Source organism: Colletotrichum siamense (assembly GCF_013390195.1).
Source record: "Colletotrichum siamense strain Cg363 chromosome Unknown KSG_Cg363_contig05, whole genome shotgun sequence".
Lineage (NCBI taxonomy): Eukaryota > Fungi > Ascomycota > Sordariomycetes > Glomerellales > Glomerellaceae > Colletotrichum > Colletotrichum siamense.
This window is the reverse complement of record NW_023501018.1, coordinates 2,460,679-2,488,664: the sequence shown is the minus strand read 5'-3', so window position 1 is coordinate 2,488,664 and position 27,986 is coordinate 2,460,679. Positions and strand designations below refer to the sequence as shown.

Here is a 27,986-nt window from a genome sequence, read left to right as displayed (position 1 = left end):
TGCTTCGACTCCGTGGTCCGGCACAGTCCGAACCGCTACCATGTTTTTTCCTCAGGAGGATGGGCCTTTGCTTAAGGCATGGCTCATGAAAAAGCTGCCTGAAGTGTCAGTCTCGCGTCATCTCCGTCATACCTTGCATCTCCCCTAACATATGGCAGCTCTGATACCGAGACGGACATCCTGGCAGATTATGTCCTTGCTCTTCTCGCATCCCAGGAAGGGGACGCTGCGCCGATTCGTACAGCTTGCGAAAGTGAGCTGCCGCAATTTCTCAACACAGGTAAGTATCATAGAAAAATTTCCGAACGATGTGTCCACTTACTAGCGAATTAGATACCGCACCCGACTTTGTCGACGAACTGTTTCGCGTCATTGAATACAAGTCTTACCTGCCCGGCGCACCTCCTCCGCCCAAGAAGCGATCCGAGACTGCAGGCGAAAGCCGTTACACAGAACATTCCTCGCACACAAGTCGTTCCGGCACATCACCTCAGACTGGTTCGCGAAAGCGCTCATACTATGACAGAGGCGATGCAGACGCGTCGAGCGGTCACGCCGAGAGAGCGTACAAGCAGCTGCGTCGAGGCCAATGGGATCCAAGCTTCTTGACGAGAGGAGATGGTGGCACGGACGAGTACCAGAATCAAGCATATCCCAATGGCTATTCGCAGCTTCCAGCCGGGCCTGCGCCGTATGACCCCCACTACCCCCAGCCACCCACCGGGCCTCAGGCCTGGCGCGACGCGTCGCCGCGAATGCCGGCCTATTCTCAGGTGCCTCCATATGGAACGTCGCAAGGTCCGAGAAGAAACAGGCAGAAATGCCGTGATTTCGCGACCAAAGGCTATTGCGCCCGTGGAAGCTCGTGTCAGTACGACCACGGCTCTGAGCCGATCTGGTTGCCAGCCAACGACGCTACCAACGGGCCTCCACAACTGAGTGGTAAGTTTCACACGACTTTCTTCTTTCTTTCCTTTCCCTACTCGTAGCGTGATGACAACTCCGTCCGAGCATTTATGCGATGACTTTACAAATTTTATTATAAGGTTGACTACTGAAAGCTACATTGTCGTTCTCTTGTTCTCATTGACGATACCTTGCAGAATATAGACTGACCATTACGCAGAATTCGATGTCCAGGCTGCAGCTATGATGATGTCGCAGAATTTCCAGGCAATGCAGCAGCTGATGGAGGCTTTCAACGCCGAGAGAGGCGGTCGAGGTGGCAAAAAGGGTCGTCAAGGGGCTAAGAGCCGGCGGCGTCAGAACCGAGCCTCGTTCTCAGCGGAAGGCCCTGCCATTGACGAAACCAGAACTACAATCGTTGTGGAGAATATCCCCGACGAGCACATGTCTGAAGAGTCTGTTCGTGGGTTTTTCTCGGAATTCGGCACCATTGAAGACATTTGGATGCAACCGCAGAGAAGGCTTGCGGTTTTGAAGTATGACTCTTGGACGGCCGCCAACGCCGCCTACCGTTCTCCCAAGGCCATCTTTGACAATCGTTTTGTCAGAGTCTTCTGGCATCAGGACGAAAACGAGCAAGCCGCTGCCGCAGCTGGAGCGGATGGCACTGACCTTGGCGGAGAACAGCATCCGGCCGAACCAGAATTCGACATGGAAGAGTTCCTACAGAAGCAAGAGGAGGCTCAGAAACTGCACCAGGAGAAGATGCAGAAGAAGCAAGAGCTTGACAAGCAACGTCAGGAATTGGAGCATCGTCAAAGGGAGCTGCTCGCGCGACATCGCGAGGAGCAAAAGAAGCTCCAGGCCAGACTGGCGGGATCCAGGCACGGAAGCCCAGAAAATCCCGACGAGGACGTGGGATCATTGAGTTCTGCTCTTCGGGCCCAGCTTGCGGCTCTGGAAGACGAGGCTAAGCTCCTTGGTCTAGACCCAAGCGCGATGGATGAGCCAACTCCGTGGTACGCAGCTAGCCGCGGTAGAGGCCGAGGTCGAGGAGGATCTGTGCCACGCGGGCGAGTAAGCTTCGCTCCGCGGGGCAGAGGATCATACCGCGGCGGATACAGAGGCGATGTGCACGCCGCGTATGCGGCTTATTCGTTGGACAACCGTCCCAAGACTGTTTCCGTCACTGGTGTAGACTTCACCTCACCAGAGAAGGACGAGGCTCTGCGGCAGTATCTTCTCGTAAGTCGGCGCATTCTCTAATAAGTGCGCAAGATATGCTAACGAAATTTCGTGAAGGGCATTGGAGAGTTCACCGACATCAACACTACGCCCTCAAATACCCAGGTTACCTTCAAAGATCGGAAGACAGCCGAGAAGTTCTATTACGGGCTGACAAACCATGAGATACCTGGCGTTGATGGTAAGCTTGAGCTGTCATGGGTTGCGACACCGCCTGTGTCGGCCAAGAATGCGGCGGAAAACGGCGCGTCCAAGTATTCCGGCGCGATGGACCAGGATGTGGCCATAGGAAACGCCGCTCCTAATGGGTCCTCGGCGATCACCCTTGACCAGCAATCTGAACAACAGCCTGAAATGGACTACGATGTTGCAGATGACGACGATTGGGGGTTTGAGTAGGAGAAACACCTTGCGACAAGCGTAGAGCTTTTCTTCGACATGGGAAGTTGCATAGGGGCGAAGCAGGCGAGACTCATGACTGATGATCATCAGTGTGCTATAGTACATGAATACCCAAGGTGGCTCTGGAGGGCGTTGGGCAAAGTTGCGAGGTTTGTTTACGCTTCAAGTGGATTGACGACACTTGTGATGAAGTTGTCGCCTAGAGATGGCAAACGCGCATAGGAAGCATTGGCAACAAGAAGAATTGATACCCCTTATACCGACATTTCCGTGTTTTTTTTCCTTTGGATCTAGGTCGTAATGTGATGTCGTGCCTAAGAGGATGTTGTGATGGCCCCCAGTTCCTACGATGAGGCCGAGTTTTATCTTCATTTTTGTCCGGGATGAAATGTGAAAGCGTCCATGGCTACAAACTACTTACTGCACACCATGAAAAGTGTAGGATCATATCCCGTTTGCCATAACCCCGAGCTGTAGTCTTTGAATTAGAGGTACAGGTCGCGGTTTTTCTGGCGCCTTTGACAAAGACATCGTCGAAATAGGTTTGGGCAGGTTTTGTCGGAGGGCGGGACAGTCGGCCTCATTACGGGATCACACGGTTTGTCCAGACCCACTGCGGGGCCGAGAACGGGTTGTCGCCGACAGGATGAATACATCGCGCGGTCCGGACGGCGCATACCTGCTGCAAGGTGTGGACAGTACGCAGCTGTCATGCAAGCCTTGATGGATTCGAGCGGGATCAGGTAGGATTAAGGCTTCGCAAAGCAAAGTTGCATCCGAGTCAAGGTGTGAACTATCTACGGCCCAAGGCTTACGGTGTGTTTCAGCCGAGAGCTTTGCCAACAACCAAGGGAGTTTGATTCGACTTTCCCCTCTTTCTCCTCTTCTCCTCCTCTATTCCTCATCGTTGGGCTGAACTACGATATGACCCCTCCTTGCTGGCCAGAAAAGTCACTTGTTGGGTGTGGCACGGCGGCACTGCTGCTTTCTCCCGGTGGTCAGGGGCGCTGGGTGCTTTGGTTTTGGGATATGGATACAGCATGAGCTAGGTTGAGAAATGCTGTGCTGTGTTGTGCTTGCATGGGCCGGATTGGCATGACAGACTCAATGCAGGCTGGAAACCGCATCGTTCATCATCCACGAGGACAACCCACATCGGGAGACAATGAGTGGGACTCAAGGTCAAGTGCCAGCTCAGAAGGTGGATCTTGGGCGGTTCAGTAACAATCAAGGAAGTTGTGCACAGTGTTGCTGAATTAATTCGCTTCATCAATGCCGCCAGTGAATGCAGGATTGTCCAGGAATCCAATACGCCAGCGTTGGCTTATCAGTCAATGGAACCGGTCCAAAAGGGACGTTCCAGCGCCAAAGTGGGAGCCACAGCTGTCCAGTTGGTTGTCGGCGGAGGGAGGTGGGCAAGCCAAGGGACCCTTTCCCCCGGGCCCATGGCCCCTCTGGGCGTAGTGCAGTGTCGCTACTTAGGGTCCTGTGCAGCTGACCACAGGTAGCTACCTACTTCGTAGGTACCCAAACTGGAACTCGTACGAACGGCAACGGCAGCTGCAGGAGGCAGCCAGGACGGGAGAATGCACTGCGGGATGAGAGCGCGCTGTTGACCGCAACTCGCCAACCTCTTCTAGTCTGCGGCACCGTCTCCCTCTTGCCGTAATTTCTTTTTCACTTCGATCCCAAGAAAGCCTCGTTCTCGTCAGATTATTTGCGCCGGCAAACCACCGGCACCCTTGCTTGACTCAGAACCAAGCCAGGGATAGGGAGCGAAATCGGGGTGTCGCGGCCCGTCACGGTGTACACTATACACACTTATGACGTCCTACCGCCTCGCTTTGTCGCAGCCATTTGTTAAAGAATAATCAACCTGGTGACTAACACCATCAAACCACCTGACAAAGACCGACAACACGATCCAAGCGAGGCATGACTGTTCCGAACTCTGCCTCTGCCCAAAAACTACCGCCAACATTGCGAACCCGACGACAGCTCTGAACCACAGCACCGCTGTGGTTCAGACCAATCCTTTACCGAACAAATGCCCATCTTCCAGGACGACTTCGATCACCCGGAGAATGTCTCTGACACTCCGGATGCCGAACCACCACAGCCGATCGCCATACAATGCGAACAGCCCATCCTCCCGTCCCTGACGAGGAAACTATCCGAGGAGAGCATACGGACGGAGCTTTGCGAAGGACCCATACTCGAAAGCCCCCGACCTTCGACCCCCGAGTCCGATGCTGCTGCCGTCACGTCCGATCGAGCCGAGTTGATCGAGCGCTTGAAGAAAGGAGAGAGCCCGACTTGGATTCCAAATCGCCATGTAGGCACTTCCAGAAGCGCTCGAGACGGTCTTTTTGCTCACAATACCAATCAGTTTGAGTCGCTTTTCAGTAACCCAAGTCACCCGATCACTCCCCGGACATCGCGTCCGCAGTCGAGCTCTTCCAACCTCCTACCTCCCGCCGACATCACCCCAGAGAAACTCGACGGATCAAAGGAGGAAGATGAGAGACTACGAGAGGGGCTGAGCATACAGAGGCCGAGATCTGCTCTACACAGCGGCGACTTTACCGAGGACCAGCCAAGGTCAAGTCAAGAGACGGCGCAAGAGGTGGACGGCAGTCAGGGGACCAATGATTTCTCGACGTCTCGCACTTCCTGGATCGCGACGTCGCCACCTCGAGACTTTTCGTCGTTTCACTTTGATAGGAGGATATCGTTTCCGTCGCATGACGAGTTCAGATCAGTACCGTCGTCTTTGTCCTCGTCCTTTTCTTCCAGTTTTGTCTATAAGCCTCCCACAAGTCCCTTGGTCCAGTCCGAGAGTAATGACGATCTTGACCTGTCACTACCGCTGAACAGCATCGACATCGCCGCAAGTCCCTTGGGAGTGGGCTCTCGCCGGCATACGTTGCACTCTGCCATTTCATCTCCATTCGCTTTGCCGTCACCAAGCTCCTCTAACCTGCATAGACGAGCTTCGCAGCGAGGCAACGTCGCTTTGCCTTACCAAGCACATCAGCCTCGCCGCTCCCTTACTTCAGCCCCCAATGCCCCATTCCTCACTGGAACGTCACCTCAAACGCCAATCCTTTTGAGACCGAGACGGCCATCGTTCAATAACCCGGATGCGTCGCCTTTGCAGCATGCATCTATGGTCGGCTCTTATGAGGAGAGTATCCTGCGGGGTCGCATGTCAACCACACCGTCAAAACCACTTGATTTTCTCGCTCAGATCGGAGTGCTGGGCCTGGGCAAGTGCAAATCAAGCTTGAGATGTCCGGCGCATGTAACACTGCCGTTCCCGGCGGTGTTCTACAGCTATGGAGGCGCTGCGCAAGGGCGCGTCAACGCCGAAGACGGACCCAGTCCATACGTCGGTCAGATTGATCTGGAGAATGGCCTATCTAATTCAGGGGAGGGCCACAGGGCCAAGAGGAAGATGCAGAGCAGGGTTGCCGAACGAAGAATCGCCGAAGACGACGTGGCCATGGGGAACAGCTCTTCAGTGGCAGATGGGTCAGACCCCGATGCACGCAAAGCGCAACGCTCGCGACGGAGATCTGGTTCTCCAAGAGCTCCTCCAGGCGGTAGCTATCGGATTCCTGGAAAGGGTCAGATCCAAATCGTAATCAAGAATCCCAACAAAACGGCTGTCAAGCTGTTCTTGGTGCCTTATGATTTGGTAGGGATGGAACCAGGAACCAAGACGTTCATCCGACAGCGCAGCTACTCGGCCGGTCCGATCATCGAGAACGCGCCTGGGTTGGAGGACCCCGTTGGACCTGACAAGCCCATCTTGAGGTATCTTGTGCATCTGCACATCTGTTGTCCTGCCAGAGGCCGCTACTATCTCTACAAGAGCATCCGAATCGTTTTCGCAAACAGAGTCCCTGACGGCAAGGAAAAGCTACGCAATGAGACAACTTGCCCAGAGCCTCGATACAGCCCCTACAAGCCAATACGTGCGATGCACCCGCCGATGGTCACTAGCAGCGGTCCTGCTGCAACACTTGCAGCTGATAAGGCTTTTAGACGGCGGAGTTCCGGCATCCCGTTCGGCCCTTCCATGTACACCCTTGATGCAACCGACGGGCTCTCTCAATCTCCGCAGACGATGCCCGGCCAGCAGTCTTCCCCGTCACCATTTAACTTTGCCGGCAGCAGTCAGCCCGTAGAGCCCATTCCGTTCGCTCTCTCTGGTCGGGCTCGCCTAGGAAGTGACATCAGCGATGGCACTGATGCCTCCACCACGACTGCAGACCTTCGATCGCCACAGTCCTCACAAGCCAGTAGACCGACGACAAAAGACAGCTGGGATGCTCAGGTCGCCCGATACCAGAAGTTGAATCCAGGTGACGTCGGGTACGGTGGCAATGTGTTTAATGCGTCGGGGCGCGGAAGCCCGGGTGGCACGGAAGGTCTCCTCTCTCAAAGACTTCGGTCTCTCGGAGTACAAAATCAGGGCGGAGTGCCTTTGGGAAACCAGGAGAACCAAGAGTAGGTTGCACACCTGCATTGTACATATTATATCTACTTATTTATTTCCCCTGATTATACGGTGTATTGGGTCGGATCAAGGAGTTCCATGGGAAAGGAAAGGTTCATAGAAGGTTGTCAGTGTACTCACCGCGTGCGCTCGTAGCCGCGCTGTCGATAGAGAATACAATTACTGTTCAGAAAGCAATTTCTGAAGAATCCCGGTCACGGTCGAGGTAGGCGGCAACCGTGGTTCAGCGCTGAACGTCGTCTGAGGTGCTGGCTGCACCGAGAACCTTTCTAGTCGCACAGCTGTGTCGGGCTTTTACTCTCCCCTACGGGGCTTTTATGTGTCCGGTTCCGAATGCGAGGATCAGCGCCTTAATTAGAGGCCGCGTCCTTGGCTCTTTAAGGTGCGTCCTAGATTACACGGACTCCGTTGAACGCATTAGAAAAGGTGAGCTAAATGCAACTACAGCTCATCATCACAGTCGTCGACACGCGTAAATCCTAACTCTTCTTGAAGATCCACCTAGGATTTTCCAAGTGCCATGATGGATTCTCGATTACTGAGGGCTCTTGACGATCCTTAGCAACGAATCGAGTGGCAGAGAGGGGTCATTGTCATGCGCTGCCCTCAACCTCAACACCGTTTTCTCAAATACCTCCGGCAACTGCCAAATGCCAACCTCGCATACTCGCAGTGTCCTCGCGCAGCATTTTGCCTTTGTGCTGTGAGGGCTTTCTGTCTATTTGCTATCAACATCAGATGGTTTCATACGGCATGTTTGCGCCGTAGGACGCAGCGGATGAAACGCCTTCGCCTTCGGGCCACTGGGGCTGAGCGTACTCGTACTACGAGTCGCCCCAAAACAACGATGATTCTCTGACCTCAGCAGGTGAGGGCCATCGGCAGGCTAGCCCGGCCCATTGGCGTTGAGCTGTTTGGGCCGAACAACGCACGTAATGCCGTGCTGCCGCGGACTCATTACGTTGCTGTTCGGCCCATGATTGTGTGTGATGCGTTGCTACGTGACGCAACTCGCTCTTTCCACGAGCAAACGTCACAGCTTTGAAATACACCGGCAAACCCCCATCTTGCAATCCTTTTTCGCAATTGATATCCCACGTATCTGGATGATCGAATCTAGGCCTGCCTGCGGCTCTGCAGATCTGGCCCAAACCTTTGGAGATCGTCCGCTTGCTCACGAACTGTCTACACGCCTCAGCCGGGCGAGTGCACAATTCTCTCACCGGATTTACCAAGCAAACGCCTTTTCTCCTCTTCCAACAGGCCCCGATGAGACCAAGAGTTTTCTTGTCGGCGGCGCTGCTATGCCGGCAGACGACGGCTTTGTCGATACCCCAAGCAGACATCCTCGAGAAGCCCGGCGACAATGATGTCAACGCCGCCGGCTCCAGCGTAGAGGAGAAGCGAGATTTATCCGGTCTTCTCTCTGGCGCCCTTGACATACTCGACGCAGTCCCGGGGATCGTTAATCAGGCCATCAACACGACCATTCAAGTCGTCAGGGCCCTGAAAGAGACTGTGGACGAGAACGGTCTTCTGCGAGATGACTTGACCACCATTCTGGGGCTGAACACTACGACTGGAATGCCTTTGATGAACAACAACACGGCAAAGGCCGTCACATGCCCCGATGTCGCCATTGTGTTTGCTAGGGGAACCAATGAGCCCGGTAAGCCACGAGTCGTGCCTGCCAGGAGTACTGAAAGATGGAAACATGAGCACTTACACAACATGCCAGGCAACGTGGGCTTCCTTACCGGCCCCCCTTTCTTCGACGCCCTCAGAACCTACATGAACGGCACCGGCACGGTTGCTGTGCAAGGCGTGAATAACTACCCGGCCATTGCCGCCGGGTTCTTCGCCGGAGGCTCCCCCAACGGCGCGGCTTTCATGACCCGGGTGGCCCAGCAAACAATTTCCATGTGTCCAAACACCAAGCTCACGATGTCGGGCTACTCTCAGGGGTCGCAGGTGGCACGTCTGGCCATCGCGGCAATGCCGGCTGATGCGCAGGCCAAAATATCGAGCGTCGTCCACTTTGGCGATCCGCTCGGCGGAAAAGCGATACAGGGCGTTGATTCGACCCGGCTACTCGTGGTTTGCCACACAGGCGACAACATCTGCCAGGGTGGGCAATTTATATTCGACCCCCATCTGAACTACAGCCTGGACGCGCCCACGGCTGCGTTGTTTGTTATGCAGAGAAGCCGGCTCGGTATAGCCAGTGGAGATGCCCGGAACGAAGGAATGGGCAACACTATGGTGGGAAAGGTGCAAGACATCATGCGTACGCCAAAGCTATGACCTATGCAAACCACACACGAACGACCGACTCGTGAGACCCTTTTTATTTCATTTCTTGTATGGATTTGGAAGATAGTATATATTACGTAGATTTGGGGATTTCAATAAAGAAAAGTTGCACTGTTACATCTCTTATCAACAAGAGTTCAATCATTATCTATAGACGCTTGATATATGACTCTTTTCACCCTCGCACCATTTACGTAGGTTACGCACGGAATCTGCGTGTCTATATACGATCTTCGAACCGCTGGGTGAAGCCATCCTCTTTTGAATTACTAGCTCCAGGTGAGTTTGGCCGTCGGCTTTCCTCCTGGGCATACTCCTTGGTGGCGTCCTCCGGCTCCAACCTTTCCCGGCCTGTAGACAGCTTCTTGTCACCAAAGACGTCCACCTCAATGCCGATGCCTGTGTATGTGATTGTGTCGATGGCTGCCACGACGCGAGGAAACTTGTCCCTGGCGATGTGGATCATTTCTGCGGCGGCGGAGGACCATGGCATCATGGTTTTGATCTCCATGTATTCCTCCGCGAGGACAACGATGGTGTATGAAGTGGGACGTAGCCACTGCGGCGCACTGCCTATTCTTCGTTGCTCAAGCGGCAAATTCTTCTTGTGGCGGTTCCTGAGACGTTTCATTTGCCATCCGCTGAAGCCCGGCATTAGATACTTCTCGCAGTACTCGCAAGCCTCTGCCCAGTAGCCCAGTCTTGCCAGAGTCTGGCAGATCGCGTTCATAGTTTGCCTGCCGAAGGTGAAGCCAGCACTCAACACGCTGTCGACAAGTTTCTTGAACCCATCGGGGTCTTTTTGGTCCATGTACATCTTTGCAATCGTATTGACTGGGGCAGAGAGCATAACTGCGTGTCGCTGCATCACCTTGCCGTTCATAGAGCCTTTTCGAGTCTGTGGCCATCCAAGCCGGAGAGCATGCTGCCAGATGAGCTTCCATGTTTCCTTGGCCTTGTCCCAGCTCTGATCCTCGACATTCTCCTTCAACAACGCACAAAGCATGTTCAAAGGAAGGTCGTCGGAGCTCTGTGGGGTGGGCACTAACCCAAAGTCTGTCTGCAAACGAAAAAGCTCCTTGACCAAACGGAAGTCCCGGTACCGTGAAAAGAGCGTAATGGCTCTAGGTAACACGCGTCGCAGACGGTGGAGTGAGTCCGCGCTTCGAAGTGACGCACTGAGAACGCTGTCCGGAACATTGCTTCCATCGATGGTTTCAATCATTTGTTGCAACGATGAAGCCAACAAGGCTTTGCCGGCGTCTTCTTCTGTCGGCAGTGTGCTGTATATCTGCCGCCTAATCATGGCCTCCACCAGTCGGATCAGAGCATCCACAGATCGCTCTGTAGCATTACGCAGTCTCATCCTTTCCGTGGCAGTGACCAGCCCGTACTCCCGCGTACGCAAACCGCCGTCCATGACGGTAGAGAAGTGTTCTGGTGTGAGCTCAAAGCTCTTGTCTCGCAGCGCTTTTCGAAGCAAATCGTAGGCGTGGTGAGTTTGTTTGCAACGGACCAGTGCTTGGAGCAGTACATTGTGGGTGGTTGACGTCCACTCTATCCCCATCTCGGCCATGATTTTCAGAACGCGGCACAACTCGTTGAAAGCCCGACGTTCTGAGTGGTAAAACAGCAATGCGTTCCATAGTCGCGTTTGGTTTCCCGGAACCAGCTGCTTCTTGGCATTCACGCAGGTTGCCAAGGCATGCGAGAACTTCTTATTCTGGCAGTAAGCGTGTACCATGGCTTCCAAGATGGGTACGTTGATCAAAACTTCCTTCTTCACCGCCTTCTCAAGGAGCCCTGAGGTCATGTCTAAGTCACCGCTTCTGCCCGTAAGAGACATAAATGTCGCAAAGGAAGTTTGGTCGGGAGCGGTTGCTACACAAAGCTCGTCAAAAAGACCCAAGGCGCCGTCGTACGACTTCGAGCGCACGTAGCTCTTGAGCAGGATGTTCCAGCTGTAGATACTGGGAGTGACTCCATAGCGGTCCCTCATTTCATCGAACACTCTGCGGGCACCTTCGGGATCTCCATTGTTTGCATAAGCATTCAGCAGATGGTTGAAGGTTTCCGGCTCTTGAAGGACCTGGCGATGTTGGTAAGACTGGACGTATTGGTCCCACAAACGCTCGGCAGACTTGATATCGCCACGCGCAGCATAGAACTTGAGAAATTTCCGGAAACCCCATCGATCCAACCCCTGGTAAGAAGTGTGATAGTCTTCGTATACCTGTTCAAGACCCTCTATGTCATTAGGATAGAAGATCTCGAACATACCGTGCAGGATGGCCCAGTAGGGTTTCGTGCCAGGAAATGCCCGGTAGATGCGGTATATTTCTGGTAGGCACTCGGTTTGGCCTCTTTGGACGGCCTCTGACAGGTAGATGGTGTACCATTTTACTTGATCGACGATCCTCAGCAATGGAAGAGCCTCATTCGGTTTGCAAGGCTGCTGAAGAGCTCGCCGCGCCACCTTCTTCTTGAGAATGTTGATTGTGTCGACCTTTTCGGTGTTCTCTGGGTTCTCGGTGAACCAGCTGTCGATTTCCTTGGAAAATTGAATTGCGAGGTCACCGAGGTTCGGAACGGCTGCCAGACGTTCCAATTTTCCGCACTTGATCCCGTGGGCTTCGAAAACAACATGATATGATGTCCACACATGTCTCACAAAATCCCATTTCGCCTTCCTGAAGCCGTATTGAAGGAGATCATCTAGTCCGCCAACCATCGTTTGTTCATCGAGGCCTGTGTGGTAAAGCTCAAGAGCTTCACGCTCGTTGCCGAGACGTAAATTGGCGTTCACGACGGATGAAAGAACCGCTGGCGTCCATTGGCTGCGCTCGAGCTGAGAGAAGAGGAGAATGATTCTGCGAGCGTCTAAAAGGTTGTCGGATCGGTATAGGTAGACTATAACTTCCGGACAGAATGTTGGCTGTAACTGCGGTTCAAGCTGGAAATAAAGTTGCCATATTGAGCCAAAGTATTCCGTCTGCTCGACTGCCATCAAGTCCCTCATCAGATCGGGTCGCGATCCATAGCCGGCGTACGAGGGGCCGCTATGGGTTTTGGTTGTATTTATGACATCGACCTCGCGAATAACCGGAAAGCCATGTGCATTGCTGTCGTCGACAACGTCTTCCTCAACATCTTTTCGCCGCTCTACGTCTCCCTGAGAATTATCGTGTTCGCTTTTGTTGAGGCGAGCACGTAATGTACTTCTCGTATTGGTATCGACTGGTGTTTCCTGTTTGCTGTATCGCGAAGGAGCATCGGAAGCGTCCGATTGTGACGATTCTGGAGTTTTGGCGGTGGCGGCAACAGCGGACGAGGTGAATGGCCGAGACCTACGAGGTAGCCTCTGTATCGACGACGGCTGGCGGTCATTAATACCGTGAGCGAGTCTGCGCAACAGGGCAGCGGCTCCACTGGGGTATAGGAAGTCGAGCAGGAAGGTGGAAGCAACCAAGCCATCGTACGGCGCAGATGTCGAAGAGGGCGAGGAGGACGACGGCTCTGAGGCGGATGAGTCTGGCTCATTGCAGTGCACAGACAGCGCAGGGCTGTGGATGTCTATGGGGGCAGCTCCATGCTGCCAAAAGCCGGTGTGCAACTTTCGGCGACTTCTCAAAGAGTGAGTGGCGGAAGGAAGCGCATGAAGAGTCGTGCACGATTCCAGAGTCGCCGCCGTTCTCTCCAGCATTGGGAATGAGGGTGTCAACGAAGCGGTAGCTGTCGACTATGACTTCCGAGCGTAGAAAAGACTGAAACTTGAGAACATGCTGGTCGTGGAGTTGTCGTCGTAGGCCCCGGGCTCGTCGCGTTCGGCGGGAAAAAGTTTTGGGGGTGGAGTATCTTTATGGGTTCCCGGTTGGAATCGACGACGTCGACGACGAGAAAACAATTGCCTGAGGCGGCTCGGACACCTCCGGAAGGGTGCCACAAGACAGGCTTTGAGGTCAAAGAAAATCCGACTAAGAGGCCTGAAAACAGAGAGTGTCTCGATTTGCCTTGTGGCAATACTTTTCCCTTGTGACACTGAGTAACAGGGCGAGTCTGCGGCTAAAAGGTGTTGTTTATCATCAGTCCATTGATCGTCCAGTGTCATGGACTTTTTTTTTCCCCCCAGGAGCTTCGACCAATCCAGCGCCTTCAGAGCGCCCGGGCATGTCGATATGGAACCGTTGGAGGGGAACATTTCCGGCCCGGCTTGCTGGAATGGACCCTGAGAAAACCTGGAAATTCCACGCCATACCTAGGTAACCATGCTTACCTCACCAAAGGCCCCCCTAGCGTGGATAAGGTAGGTAGCGAGTGTACTCTGTACCTAATTATCCAGCCAGTAGCTTTTCATAAGGGTGCGACTTTTTGGGTGGAAAGGACACTGGAAACTGAGTGTGCGCCCCACCATCTTCCGCCCCCGCGCAGCGCAGACCAGTTACGATTTCGGCTTTTTCACGACAGCATCTGGCCTACCTAGTCAGCCCTGCGGTGCACGACTTCCGCAGACCCAACAACGGCGACTATCACGGACGAACACTTCGATCGCCGGCAGTTTCGAAACCATGGATATCACCAGATTTGTCGTCTCCGGAAGGGACTCAGCTCTCCTCTACGGAGACTATACGACCTACCAGACTCAGCTAGGCAAAAAGCTACTGAACAGTCGCAAGAAACTGGGCATTGCAACCAAGAACCGCAGCAAATTCCACAAGAAGGCAGACATCACCGCTGACCAGATTTCCGAGAACCATGAGTGCGCCGCCCGCCTCCGCTCACTTGCTCTTCCTGCCCACTGACGGTTTCTAGGTACACACGTCTTCTCCTGCTCACGAGTGAACGCGCCTGGGCCAATGCTATGGCCATGAAATCCTCCCATACTTCTGATGCGAAGGGTGTCACTGGAAAGACGCGCTCTCACATAGTATCCCGACTCGACAAGGCCGCAAAGGCCGCAGAGAACCTCGTCGAATTGCTGGCCCAGTCCGAAGCTGGCGCTACCGAGAACGACAAGCTCGAGTCTCGGGCTTATGCTGCACAGATCCGGGGTGCTGCAATGTTTGAGAATCAGCACTGGGAGCCCTCCCTCAAAAGCTATGCCGTCGCTCGTGCCATATACAGCGCCATGGCTACCTCCACCAAGGGAGACGTCTTCAAAGACCTACTCTCCGACACCATCGACCCGTCGATCCGCTATGCCGCTTATCAGCTGAAGACTCCGCGAACGATACCGATAACTGCCATTGCGAGGCGAGCATTCCCCCAATCCGACTCGGCTCTCATCCAACAAATCAATCATCTCGATCCCAATGTGCTCAAGCAGGTAGACAGTGAGGCCAGTAAAGATAACACCGATGCCGAGAATGCCCCCAGAACGCTCACTTGGCGCTCGCGGGAGGTTAAGATTGAAGACGCTGCAATCTCCCTCGCTTGGGGCAGGGTAGAGGAGGCTAAGGCCCAATTGACGCAGCGATGGCCTTCTCTCGCAGACGCTGAACCCAGGGAGGTCGCCGCAGCCTACGATGGTATCCTCGAAGCCACTCAAGATGCTGCCGATGCGACAAAAGAAGCCATCGACGACTTGCGAGGAGAAGGTGTATCTCAGAGCGATCCCCGCATGCAGAGCTTGCAGATCACTAGAACTGCCGTCAACTACGAGATGATCAGTTGGCGGATTGGCCGTAACCGTGTTCTGACAGGAAGGGATGATGGCCTAGTCGAGAACTACAGCGTCTCCCAGAAGAAGTCTAAGAAGGACCCAGCGGTCAAGAAGCGTAAGGAAGAGACGCCGAGTCGCAAAGCCGCGAAGTTGAAAGAACTGGTGGCCCTTTACGAAGGAACCCTGCAAAGCTTGGATGCCGCCAAGGAACTGCCTGGAGTAGCCAACGACGAAGGCCTCGCAGGACAGCTCGAGGCTTTTGCTGGATACTTCCGCGCTTTGAAGTGAGCTGCTCGCTCTCCAATCTTTCGTTCAACGCTAATCGTTCTAGGTCTCTTTCCATCGCTCGCTCTCATGCTCTCATTGGTAACACAGTGAATGCCTTGGCTCTTATCAAGCACGCATTTGAGGAAGCTCAAAAGGCGGCGTCGGCGCTTGGCGAAACATCTACCGACTCTCCCCGTCACATTGAAATTACGGGGAAAGACGCACATGGCCTATTGACCTTCTTGGAAGGCGAGCTGCAACGCCACCGCGCTCTTGTGCATCTGTCCAACCTGCTCAAGGATTCTGATTCCAAAGAGGACGACACAAGGTCCATTCCCTTGATTGAGCGACTCCGCGAGTATCCCTCTAACGGAGTTGACCTGGCCAACATCGTCAAAATTCCGCCCAAACTGGCAACAATTCCCGTCAAGCCCATTTTCCTTGATGTTGCTTGGAACTACATTGACTACCCGGGCAAGGAGCTCCAGCAAGCGGTACCGCCGTCCAGCAAGCAACCTGACGTTGAGAGCGAGGGCAAGTCTCAACAGCCACAGAAAAGGGGGTGGTTTGGTTTCGGTAGATAAATAAGGGAATACCAAACCCGGTCCTTGGCTCCATTTCTACGTGATGTTCAGAAGCATTGCATCGCAGATGTGTGTTGTGGTACTTTGCTTGTTCGAAAAGAAAACCAGAATTCAAACTGGACAGATATGTGACACTTGGAGACTTGCTTTCAAGAAAAATGGACACCCAGCGTTGGCCATGAGAACATGGGTTCAATAGGACTTCTCTTGCCGCAGATGGCCACGATGGAGTGGGTGTGGGACAGACAATGTGTCAATGATGCCTCGCGTAAGAAATGTCACCCGGAGTCAGGAAGGCCCCCCTCTCACTCTATTGCTGCTCATTCAACATATACGCACACAGCAATTCGATCGCTTGCTCATGTCACAGAGCTGAACGGTAGCAAGAGAACTAGTTTGTGAAATTTTGTTTTGAGAGGGGATGTAGATTATCTCACATCTAACGACTCCGGATTCGTTTTGGTTTTGTACATGTGCAACCCCGTCTTATCCCCATGATCCATCCATGCCGTCGATCATATCATGAATACCATAAGGTATCTCGTGTGAATGTTTTGATGCTCCAACGCCGGTTCCGCCGACCGCAGGTATTAACAATCATTGTAAAAGGGACAACAAGGAAGAGTGAACGGTCTGATTCGACCGGAACTATGAGTACAATGGAATACAAACAAGTGGGAAGAAATTCTATGCCGCCGTAATCAAACATCGCATCAGGTTGTTTTCAAGACCCGAAGAAGTGGTAGGAAGAGCCGAGGGAAACGGAGAAGTCATTTAAGGCTTCTTCTCGTCCTTGTTCTCGGAGGCGTTGGCGTCCTGGGCGGGCTGCTCGCCAGACTCAGCACGAGCCTTGTGCATCTTGTCGAAGAGGTTCAAGCTGGCAACCTGGAGCTCGTCGGTCTTCTCCTTGATCTCGGTGGCGGTGGCAGTGCCCTCACCAGCCAAGCTCTTGGAGACGAACTCGCGGAGAGAGGCAATCTTCTCACGAATGCCGTCAGCCTCTGCCTTGTCCAACTTGTCAGCGTACTCGTTGAGGGCACGCTCCGTGTCGTTCAGGACGCTGTCAGCGCGGTTGGCAGCCTCGATGGAACCCTTGCGCTCCTTATCGGCCTCGGCGTACTTCTCAGAGTCCTCAACCATCTGCTGAATCTCAGAGTCGGACAGGCCAGAGCCAGAAGCGATGGTGATGGACTGGTCCTTGTTGGTGGACTTGTCCTTGGCGTGGACGTGGACGATGGAGTCGGCGTCAATGTCAAAGGTAACCTCGATTTGGGGAACACCACGGTGGGCAGGAGGGATGCCCACGAGCTGGAAGTTGCCAAGAAGCTTGTTGTCACGGACAAGCTCACGCTCACCCTGGTAGACCTTGATCTCGACAGCAGTCTGGAAGTCGGCGGCAGTGGAGAAAGTCTGGGACTTCTTGGTGGGGATGGTGGTGTTACGGTTGATGAGGCGAGTGAAGACACCACCAAGGGTCTCGATACCGAGGGAGAGAGGAGTGACGTCGAGCAAAAGAAGGTCCTTGACCTCACCAGACAGAACGGCACCCTGGATAGCAGCACCAATGGCGACAGCCTCGTCAGGGTTGACAGACTTGGCGGGGTCGCGGCCGAAAATGCTCTTGACGGACTCGGAGACCTTGGGCATACGGGTCATACCACCGACGAGGATAACCTCCTGAATGTCCTTGGCCTGGAGGTTGGCGTCCTTCAAAGCCTTGCGAACGGGGTCAATGGTACGGGTAATGAGGGGGTCAACCATCTTCTCGAGCTGGGCACGGGTGAGCTTCTGGTTGATGTGCTTAGGGCCGGAGGCATCGGCAGTAATGAAGGGCAGGTTGATGTCGGTGGAGAGAGACGAAGACAGCTCGATCTTGGCCTTCTCAGCAGCCTCACGGATTCTCTGGATGGCCATGCGGTCGCCGGACAGGTCAATGTTGGAGTCCTTCTTGAACTGCTGAACAAGGTGGCGGACAAGGTGGATGTCAAAGTCCTCACCGCCCAAGTGGGTGTCACCGTTGGTGGACTTGACCTCGAAGACACCGTTCTGGATCTCAAGAACCGAGATATCGAAGGTACCGCCGCCAAGGTCGTAGACAGCGACGACGCGATCATCCTCCTTCTCCAAACCGTAGGCCAGAGCGGCAGCAGTGGGCTCGTTGACGACGCGGAGAACGTTCAGACCAGCAATCTGACCGGCATCCTTGGTAGCCTGACGCTGGGAGTCGTTGAAATAGGCGGGGACGGTGACAACGGCGTTCTTGACGGGCTTCGACAGGTAGGCCTCAGCGGTCTCCTTCATCTTGTTGAGAACGAAGCCACCAATCTGAGATGGAGAGTACTTCTGGTCGCGGGCCTGAACCCAGGCGTCACCGTTGGTGTGCTGGACGATCTTGTAAGGGACCTCCTTGATATCTCTCTGGACCTCAGCATCGGTGAACTTGCGACCGATAAGACGCTTGGTGGCGAAGAGGGTGTTTTCGGGGTTGACGACGGCCTGGCGCTTGGCGGCGACACCGACGAGACGCTCGCCGTCCTGGGCGAAGGCAACGACAGATGGCGTTGTGCGGGCACCTGCGATTATCAAGTCAGCGCTTTGCCGTGATATTCCAGCTGGCTCAGTTGGGACAATGGCCTACCCTCAGAGTTCTCGATGATCTTGGGGACCTTGCCCTCCATAATAGCGACGGCAGAGTTGGTGGTACCGAGATCGATACCGATGACGGAGCCCTGGACCTTGCCCTCAGAAGCGGTAGACTCATAGCGAGCAAACTTGGAAGCAAAGGGCTGGCGGGCAAAGCCTGCCGAGCGGGCTACTGAGCTGGTAGCTCTGGGAAGCTGTCGTGGGTTAGAAATGCAAACTCTGATTTGGGCGCTGCAGCGATGCGCGGGGAGAGAGGACTTACAGCTCTGGAGAAGCGTGAAGACATCATCTTGCCTAGCTGTGTGTGGGTATAAAGGGAGGTGAAGGGAGACGAAATGAACTGCGCGCCAAAAGGAATGGACGAGCGGTAATTATAGAGTACAAGATGATGGGTGGGTTGGTGGAGGGATGGGGAGGAGTAGTGAGGTGCGAGAAAATGATGATGGCGGGAGGGTCGAAATTTTTTGTCCCGAAAATGATGCCTGCCCCCGGTCGTAGAAGCCGACCGAATCCCGCACGGCCGGCAGATCGGCTTGGGTTATTCCGGCTGTAAAGTTCCCCGCTCCGTACCTTAAGGTAGGTACCTTGCCTTACACTGGAACATTAAGATAATGTACTAGGGCACCTTGGGTAGGTGCCGCAGTACCTAGTGCAAGGTCGATACTCACATTCTACCTTACTTCTAGTTATAATAGAAGAAGAGAGAAAAAAAAATGTGTATAATAAAATCCGTGGCAGTCTTTGTGCTAGCACTAGGAGGTGTCGCCTCACCTGTTACCGCGTTACGTACACTGAGCAATGAGGGGCTGAGTACCTAGGTCGATAGAGGTACTACTGCACGTGACGAACGAATGGCAGGAACATGCTGGAGCCTCCCAGAGACGGGAAGAGCCGGCAATTGCAGGCCATGGGCTTTCCCACTAAACGCCGGGTACGGAGCCAGACCAGCTGAACTAGAAACTTTCAATGCTCGTGAGGCCAACGGGTGGCGCTCCTGTTGACGTGGAACAGGTATGCGACGATGCAATTGGGTTCTTGTAGTGCTTCCAATCTTCACGTGAGCGCCGCAGACAATTCATTTCCAGCACCCCTGGCTCCTTATTGGCATTATTGGATCTATCTCGTCATGCTTATGGTCCGCGAGTTCCCTTTGAATTTACATACGTATTGGCAGCCAGGTGGTTGCTGAGACCTTGACTGCGACGGGTATTCATCCGGATTCGATGATGGAGCCAGGTATCGATGACCATTGACAAGGGCCTTCGGCCACGATCCATCGGCGACAGGGTTTAGAATCATAACATTGGACGGAGAACTGAGAAGCTGTGGAGGCGCATGCTGCGCTTGTGCAGTACAATAGCTTTTACTTCATGTCGGTATTATGTATCTACCGGCAACATGGTGCCATCGGAAATGTCGATTGCAGAGGTGCAAAGAAGTATAGCGCACGCTGTTACCGTACCTGTCTGTTGCGGAACTCAGATCGATGATGGTGTTGATTGGATGGGAGTTCCAACTTCGCACGTCAGGATGAGGCCCTTAACTAAGCCTCCCCGGTCCCTCCCAGGCGTAGCAGACGGAGCTCCGACTGTATGCCTCCAGCGTGTACTATGTTGGATAGTGTACATCGCTTTTGATCCATGCCTCAGCAGGCTATGTGTTTGGTTGCAGCGGGTGGCAGCCCAAGCTCCCAATCACACTCAGTCCCATCGGCACCTACCTTACCTGCCTTAGGTAAGGTGGTTCAGGACCTGAGGCCAGTGATAGGCAGTGTACTCCCCGCCCGTGGGGCCGGCGTACCCACCCTTCAGCAAGGCACCACGCCCGGGACATCGAGTGCACAAGGCAGCTCTTGTCGAAAGCGAGAGCGCAACACCGCCAGCCAACCAGCTGTAATCAAATCAGACAGGTCACCGAGGCCAGGCCCCTCCTGCCATACACGGACCTGGACGTCATGCGGAAAGTTGCCTCTCGCTCGCGCAATCTGCATCTCACACATCATCTCCAAACATCCGACCCTGCAACCATTCAATGTCCGCTTAGCTAGGTAGCTTTGCCTACTGCCTTCCCCATCTTCGCCTTCTCCTTGTGCTCCCGTAGAATCGAACTTCTCTTCGACACACCACCCTCGCCGTCCCATACCGCGTGCCTCCGCATCTACATGCACGCCTACTGACCCTTCCTCCGGCCGACCCATAGCCATAGGCCATCATGGCTGTGAAAGATGGCGTCTCGTACGACATCATCCACCCTTCTTCAATGCACATCGTCATACTCACTCCTCACCAATGCAGATATTATCCGACCAGCAACCTGATCTCCAAGAAGCCGCGAAGGCACTATCGCATTCCAGTCCGATCCCAGTGCGTCCTCCCAGTCATACTCGACCTTTTCCAATGCGCCCTGTCACATGCGGGCTATACTGACAGATCTTCTCATCTTCAGACATTGGCAACTACGATCTCTTATCAGCGCCGAGAAGCAAAACATAATATATTTCCCCGGAGGCTCTGGAAGCAACCATGTCCAGCGTCTCAACACCACCACCAAGGAATGCGAAACTGTCAAGTTCCTTTCGTTTTCGCCACGATGCCTAGTTGCCGAGAGCGGATGGATATGCTGTGGGGGAGAGACTGGCGAGTTTACGGCGATTCAGCTCGAAAGCACCGCCGATGACGGCAACGACCTTGACCTCCAGCTGAACCTGGAACCCGACGCTCGACTACCCCTCGGATTCGACTCAGATTCACCGCGCCCCGAAGATACCGTCTTTTCTCTCGTTGCGCAGTCACGACGGTTGAACATGAGCAGTCGACTGAATAAAAGCTACACAGCCAAGAGTCAAAAGCTGGCGCGTGACCGCGTCAATTGCATAACTATGTGGTTCCCGCCTATCGCCGGTCCTATGCATCATGGCGCCTACACCGAGCCCGCTGCTGTCTTGGCAAATAACGACAAGACTGTGGTGTTGGTTAGCTTGCGCGACTTCGAGGGTCAGGACAAAGTTGAGCCACTGGATGTAGTGACCTACCCGGACTACGTCAATCGTGCCATAATATCTCCCGACGGTCGGCTTCTCGTCGCCATCCTGGACGATCCGTTCTTGTATATTCACCACCGTGTTGAGACGACCATCGACGAAAATGGTCCTTTCAGGGCGGACGACAAGGCCGAGCATCGTTGGGAACTGTGTGGCAAGATCTTGCTGAAGAGTCAACGAAGAGATGATGGCTCCGACAGCAGGGGTAGCTTCGCTGCATGTTTTTCGAACACGGGGGCATATCTGGCAGTGGGCACTCAATACGGCACCATCTCTATATATGATGTTGCCGGGCTGACAGATCCAGATGTTACCGATCCTCTGCTGACATCTTTCACCTCATCGAGACCAATGGCAGGCTCTGGAGCTGTCCGTGACATGGCTTTCTGCCCCGGTCCTTACGATCTCTTGGCGTGGACAGAAGATCGCGGTCATGTAGGCGTAGCTGACTTGAGATCTGGGTTTGTACAGCGTCAGGTACTGGATATCAGTGCGGAGGGCGACTACGAGCACGTTACCGTGCTTGACCGCGCGACTATTGATCCTCGTCTTTTGGAAGGTCGTGGCGAGCGGGAAACCGCTTCGCCGTCCCCCTTTGCCGCCCCGCTCGGTATTGGAGAAAGTCGCCGACGACGAGGATCCGAAGGTCCGGAGAGGCATCATTTGGCCTTGACACCCGATGAGACGCGGGTGCTTGAAGCTCTGCAAGACGAACGTCGGAGAAGAGAGCAGAGAGACCGGATAGCAGCCCGTATGGCGGAGCAGGCGGCAAGTCTGTCAACCCTTCAACAGCTTACCCTCTTATCGGGGCGCTGCTACTCCCCGCTTGGTTGACCACGACTCTAACATCATAGTAGCTACGACGCGCGCGCGAAGCAGTAGTGTGTCTCGCAGCATGGTAGAGCAAGGTGATGCGACCCGTACAACAGGGGAGCGCAGCGACTTCCAGCCTGGCAGTGTATCTCGCGCCATCGGGGATCTCTTAGGTAATATCCGAGACTCGCGAGAACGGGCCCAAGAGCGGATACGCAATGCCCATCGGCTTATTTTACAGTCGAGCCCTGACCGAGAGCGCATGCTGGGTATGATGAATGCCCATCCTCCGAGGCGATCTGCGAGCATTCGACCCGGTGACTCCTCTGCTGCAGCCCAGCGAACCGCCAACGACTTGCGTAGCTTGACGCCTTCCGGTAGCGGATGGGCCGATTTGGAAGCTGTGTACAGCCTGTCTTTCGAAAGTAATATTCAAGACCTGCGCACCGCCACCAGAGATCGTGACAGAGATCGGTCTTCAATTTTGCCACTGCTCAACTCAGTTGCAATCCGCGAGCTAGAGGAGCGCAATGCTCGGCGACGTGTCGTGCTGGAGCATGGTGTTCATGAGGCTCCTCCAGAGCCCGACAACACGGCTGGGATCTCGTGGAGCGAGGACGGCCGCATTTTGTAAGGCCACCTTTGGCGCATCAATCAGGCGTGTGCTGACGACGAGTCTAGGTACGTCGGCGCAGAAAACGGTATCTACGAGTTTCACGTTGATGTACAAGGACGGAAATACCGCCCGAACTTAACTTTGCGATAAGCATGGTCACTGTAATCATCCCTCTTTTCCATAGGCGTTACGGTTACGGGTACTGTTGCAAATCGCGGCAATAAGAGCCTTTGCCATCGATTCTTTTCACGGAATAGGCGTTCGAGGAGTTGAAATGGAAGCTGCGAAGGAGAGCTGACAGCAGAAACGATTTCGTTTTGATGTATGTCGCGTCATACGGTATCTGGTTAGTACTACAACTTTGGGAGGAGTGTTTTGATGCATGTCTGCCAGCGTCACTGAGTATCTTGTATGTATAATATGCATCTAGGGGCATACTGTTCTGATCTCGGTCGAGACTGGGTCAAACACAGAATGAATGGCAAAAGAATTTATTCGTACAGAATCTTATCCACCCGCTCCGCGATGGCCAAGCAACTTGTTAAGCCGGGAGATTCTATGCCGAGCAGGTTCACCCAGCCTTCATATCCTTCTTCCTTTCTTACGACGAAGTCGTGGAAACCTGTGCCTTGTGCAACAGCGCCCAACTGTCCTAGCTTGGGTCGAATGCCGGCGTAGTCTGGCTCGAGACAACTTTCGTCGAGTTCCGGCAGGTACTTCTTGATGGCTTTAATGGCCAGGGGCAACCGTGAAACGTTGACCGCCAGTTCATTGGGTGAGTCTACCCATTCCACATCGGGTCCAAAGCGCACCCTCCCAGCGAGATCCAGTGTCAAATGCGTGCCCAAACCACCGGCACCCGGCTCGGGCGCCGGATAGATTAGCCTGCCGACCTTTGGCTTCGAGCTGGAGTACGAGAAGTAATTTCCCTTGGCATAGAACAAAGCCCGCCTTCTCTCGAGAGGCACAATCATGTTGTGAAGGTCGACGGATCCGAGACCTGCCGCGTTCACCAGCACTTCGGCCGTCACTAAGCTTTCCTCCCCCGTGGTCGAGTCCCGAACACGCACCTCCCACCCCTGACTGCCCTTCTCACCCAGCGGCGTCACACCCGTCACGGCCGAGGTCAACACAACTTCGCCGCCAGCATCCTCAAACAGACCCATCAGGCCGACCATCAAGCCGTGCGAATCGACAATACCCGTCGTTGGGCTGTCGAGAATGCCGGCTTCGCCGCGCACACCCGGCTCCAGGCGGCGCGCCTCTTCCTCGCCGACCCATCGAATGGGCACGTTGATCTCGTTTCTGCAAAAGTCATGCACGCGCTGCAGAGCCTCGCGCTGCGCGGGCGTTTGCGCGACGATCCACTTGCCGGTGTTGGCGTGTGCGACGCCACGCTCGCGGCAGAAGGCGTAGAGGAGCTCCTTGCCGCGGATACAGAGCTCCGTCTTGAGGGTACCGGCGCCATAGTAGAGACCGGCGTGGATAACTTCGCTGTTGCGTGAGGACGTTTCTGTGCCGACAGCGCCGTGGCGCTCGAGGACAACTGTGGATGTTCCCGGGCGTTGGGCGAGTGCGCGAGCTGTTGCGAGACCTACCGCGCCACCCCCTACGACCTGTTTTGTCATCTGAGTTAGCCCATGTCTTCTCGTTTTTGTTTAACTCGGCGATCAAGGGCCGTCGTGCGTGGCAAAATTCTACGTGTTATGGCGTGCGCCGGCATAACGGAGCGGCCTCCGACGCGGATCCGGGAGTTACGGTGACAGTTCAAACTCACAATGTGGGTGAAGTCGGCTCTCACCGAAGCCGTGGATGAGAAGCCTCGACGGGTCCGCCGGCCCAAGCCATTGTAGGATCTCGCACACAACGGCCTCAGCAACATGTTTAAGAATGGCGACTCGAGGTGGTTCTTTCGCAGAGCTTGGAACGCCTGAGCTCTCGAAGTGGGTAGAGATGTTTAAAAGTGCCGATGACGCCACCGGGGACCTGCCGGGGTGTTTCCGGGGCGCCGGGTCCGCTTCAAGTGTTAGCAGGGGGCACCCAATAGGCTCCCGGTGTCTCAACCAGCTGTGTACCAGATTAACTCGTTGGCTTCAATCAACGACGACGACACCACCCGTGGGCCTACTCTAATGAAGACCGGGGGAGAGTAGGCAGAACAAATTATACAGCGCTGATCAGAGTTCAAGGCCACAGGACTCCTAATCTGCTGCACTGTGAGAGAAGGAAGACGCTGAGAACCAGTCGCTGGCCGCGGACAAGCTGTAGTTCCCCGAGGGAAACTGCACTGAATTCAATGTGTATTTGACTGAGGTCCTTCTACTGAAAGAAATGACCTTTCGAACGAGTGATGTGCCATCAGAGCGACGAATCATCTATGAGATTGGTGGGCACAAAACCCAACTATGGTTTACCAGCTCGTGGACACTCTATGGTGCTTGATGATCTCCTGCATTGGGAGCTTCCCACCTTTTGCAATGGGAAGAGGCCATCCTACATTCATCGGGTAAATCTGGCTGCTCTACGCAGTACTGTCGCTCTTGAAAGCGCTGAACACCTAGTGCGACCGTGTTTTTACGACACGCTACAAGGCGACGCAGTCTCCGTGAGCGTGCATCTCTTTATGCTGATCAATCACATTTACTGAGCTTCTGCCCCAAGCATCTTGCGCATTGTGCTGAACACACCTACGATGGACCAATAGAGAGTACCCAAGGATTCCGACCGCTACTCTCTCGCGAAAACAAGATGTCAGAAACCCCGAGACGCAACAATACACATGCTCCCATTGACTAGCACATGAACGACTCCATCCATTGAACCACACTCAAGTCTCAAGTAGTCATACCAAGTGGTTGGATGTGCTAACATGGTTGTTCTGTGGCCGGCCAAATCCAGCCTTCTCGCGTAATCACCACAGGACGTACCTCATAATATCACGCGCAAGATGACAGCCTAGAGCTTTATTGTCATCGGGATAACATGAGAAGACGTGAATGTGTAATTATGGTTGCTAGGCCGTGTTTCCGTTGAGTTGAAGCTGCCTGCCTAAAAAATATGGGTGACGACCTGTACCCTGGTTCGTACTTCCTTAACGCCGTTGCCATGTCGTCGCATTCATGAGAAAAGAATATCGGGCTATTTGTGACACCAAACACCAGATTTGAAAGCCATTTGAGTGCGCGGAAACATAACCTATGCATAACCTATACAAGGCGCGCTCCCCTCGTGAACATCATGTTGCACGCCATAGCTTAGCTAAGACGTCTCTTTGGTCGCCTCGACCGCAGAAGGAATAGCGACGATGGACGGGGTGGTTCGTGCAGTGGTTTGATCCTCTTCGCCCGCTGAAGTAGCTCTCGTGAGATGAGATGAATGGGCGGGCTCGCTAGGGTTACCGTGAGCTGTGATGCCAGGGACCAAGTCCGTCAATTGTTTCTCTAAACACCTGTTAGCATGAATCCCACAACCGAACCGCGCACATGGGCAGGCTAGCCTAGGTCACGAATGCGATGACGCAGCATCTGATTCTCTCTAACCAGCATCTGAGTTTCTGCTTGGTAGAATGCGCTCTCGTCGCGGCCCCCGAGAAGAAAATGATCGCCACTGTCGCCGCTCATAGAGGTTGATCGCAATCTGGGGGAGGCGCCGCGACTCGGGGTTCTAGACCGACGCTGGATATCCGCTCTCGCCATGTCGAAAGAGCTCCGAGGGTGGTGAGGTACTCCAGGGGAACGAGAGAAGGAGCCGGAAGAGGGCAGAGGCGCGACTCCCGGAGGAGGTATGGCAGCGGCTGGCTGAGAGATAGGAGTGCCCTGATTGGATCTCTCGGAGGCAATTGCAGAGTCTTCGATGGCGGAAGAGCCTTGTCCTTGAGCGGCTTGGAGTTGCTGGAGTTGGAGTTGCTGTTGGCGAATCATGTGAAGCAGCCGGTTCTGTAATGGCCTTATCATTAGCTTCTTGGTGCAGCCCCTGAAACAGAAGATCCAACTGGGAGGGGGCTTGAAAGAAGGACACTTACGACTTGGGCTTCTTGTTCTGCCTCAAGCTCCTGATGGAGCTCTCCCAAGCTAGGAGCACGGTTGTGATGGGGATCACCGCCGGCTACCATGAGAGGCGAGCTTGCCATAGGCTGAGGGCTGGCAGTGTTGACACCGCTGTTATGTTGGGTATGCTGGCTATCCGCGACCATTTCACCAGGACCGGGAACTGAAGGATCGTTCAGTTGCAGATTCATCAAAACAGTCGATCGTCGGCGGCCGGCGCCAGGAGATTGTCGGTTTCGCGAGAGCGAGCCGCTCGATGAGCCTGAGATGCCATGTCAGGTGAGTTACAAAAGGCCATGCTGAGGAGCGAGCCAACTTACGTCTGGATGGTTCGTGTTGAAGACCCGCGTTCATGGTGGCGGCAGCCTGCAACGAGGTAGACAGGCGACGCGGGGAGCCAGTGGGAGACTCGCCGCGCGCTGGGGCGCCAGCAGAGGCCGGTACGGAATGTGGCATTGGAGAATCGCCGTTGGATGAAGACATTCTGGATCGAATGGGGAGAGATGGGGGCGATGAAGGTGGAAGAGAGTTCAGGTCTGGGGACATGGCATTGATGACAGCGTTTTGTAGGAGCTCTGGAGACCCTCGGGGCGATGGGAGGAGGTTGGCCCTTGATTGTACTCTGTGCTGCAAAGGTGTAAAGCCAGCTAAAAGGCGAAATAGAAGGATCCAATGGAAAATCGAGAGATGGTCGGCAAGATGATCGCAGCTGCAGTAACAACAGGCGGGAAAGGTGGGGTTGAGGCTGCGTCAGAGGTGGGCGGCGATACTGGAGTATGAGGTAATGCTCCCGTAGGTACCTCAGGTGCCGTAGGTAGGTACGGATAGGTAGGGAGCTATCCTAATTGAGCCAATGGCAGGTGGCAGGGTACCTTACTAGGTAGGTAGGTAGGTAGGTAGGTAGGTAGGTAGGTAGGCAGGCAGGTA

General features: G+C 54.4%; 8 protein-coding genes across 8 annotated transcripts; 5 read left to right on the top strand and 3 right to left on the bottom strand.

The window, feature by feature from the left end:
* Window positions 1-40: 40 nt before the first annotated feature.
* CGCS363_v008245 (putative RNA-binding protein) lies at window positions 41-2,550 on the top strand (the record flags this gene model as incomplete). Its single annotated transcript, XM_036640094.1, has 5 exons — window positions 41-105; window positions 159-280; window positions 334-942; window positions 1,127-2,151; window positions 2,209-2,550. 5 exons carry the CDS (start codon window positions 41-43, stop codon window positions 2,548-2,550), a joined length of 2,163 nt encoding a protein of 720 aa, XP_036494921.1.
* Window positions 2,551-4,600: 2,050 nt separating this feature from the next.
* CGCS363_v008244 (Uncharacterized protein) lies at window positions 4,601-7,072 on the top strand (the record flags this gene model as incomplete). Its single annotated transcript, XM_036640093.1, has 2 exons — window positions 4,601-4,888; window positions 4,943-7,072. 2 exons carry the CDS (start codon window positions 4,601-4,603, stop codon window positions 7,070-7,072), a joined length of 2,418 nt encoding a protein of 805 aa, XP_036494920.1.
* A 1,275-nt stretch (window positions 7,073-8,347) lies between these two features.
* On the top strand, window positions 8,348-9,382 carry CUTI-2 (Cutinase; the record flags this gene model as incomplete). Its single annotated transcript, XM_036640092.1, has 2 exons — window positions 8,348-8,747; window positions 8,817-9,382. 2 exons carry the CDS (start codon window positions 8,348-8,350, stop codon window positions 9,380-9,382), a joined length of 966 nt encoding a protein of 321 aa, XP_036494919.1.
* Window positions 9,383-9,611: 229 nt separating this feature from the next.
* CGCS363_v008242 (Pentatricopeptide repeat-containing protein) lies at window positions 9,612-13,094 on the bottom strand (the record flags this gene model as incomplete). The annotated part of the gene is made up of 1 exon (XM_036640091.1): window positions 9,612-13,094. The coding sequence occupies one exon, from the start codon at window positions 13,092-13,094 to the stop codon at window positions 9,612-9,614; it is 3,483 nt and encodes a 1,160-aa protein (XP_036494918.1).
* An 862-nt stretch (window positions 13,095-13,956) lies between these two features.
* On the top strand, window positions 13,957-15,901 carry SRP68 (Signal recognition particle subunit SRP68; the record flags this gene model as incomplete). Its single annotated transcript, XM_036640090.1, has 3 exons — window positions 13,957-14,147; window positions 14,201-15,334; window positions 15,382-15,901. 3 exons carry the CDS (start codon window positions 13,957-13,959, stop codon window positions 15,899-15,901), a joined length of 1,845 nt encoding a protein of 614 aa, XP_036494912.1.
* A 774-nt stretch (window positions 15,902-16,675) lies between these two features.
* Window positions 16,676-18,833, bottom strand: CGCS363_v008240 (Heat shock 70 kDa protein; the record flags this gene model as incomplete). The annotated part of the gene is made up of 3 exons (XM_036640089.1): window positions 16,676-18,474; window positions 18,540-18,738; window positions 18,807-18,833. The coding sequence occupies 3 exons, from the start codon at window positions 18,831-18,833 to the stop codon at window positions 16,676-16,678; spliced, it is 2,025 nt and encodes a 674-aa protein (XP_036494917.1).
* A 1,922-nt stretch (window positions 18,834-20,755) lies between these two features.
* Window positions 20,756-23,163, top strand: CGCS363_v008239 (Uncharacterized protein; the record flags this gene model as incomplete). Its single annotated transcript, XM_036640088.1, has 4 exons — window positions 20,756-20,907; window positions 20,990-22,356; window positions 22,442-23,027; window positions 23,079-23,163. 4 exons carry the CDS (start codon window positions 20,756-20,758, stop codon window positions 23,161-23,163), a joined length of 2,190 nt encoding a protein of 729 aa, XP_036495146.1.
* Window positions 23,164-23,504: 341 nt separating this feature from the next.
* Window positions 23,505-27,542, bottom strand: CGCS363_v008238 (L-2-hydroxyglutarate dehydrogenase; the record flags this gene model as incomplete). Its single annotated transcript, XM_036640087.1, has 4 exons — window positions 23,505-24,629; window positions 26,553-26,948; window positions 27,035-27,321; window positions 27,380-27,542. 4 exons carry the CDS (start codon window positions 27,540-27,542, stop codon window positions 23,505-23,507), a joined length of 1,971 nt encoding a protein of 656 aa, XP_036494925.1.
* Window positions 27,543-27,986: the final 444 nt, after the last annotated feature.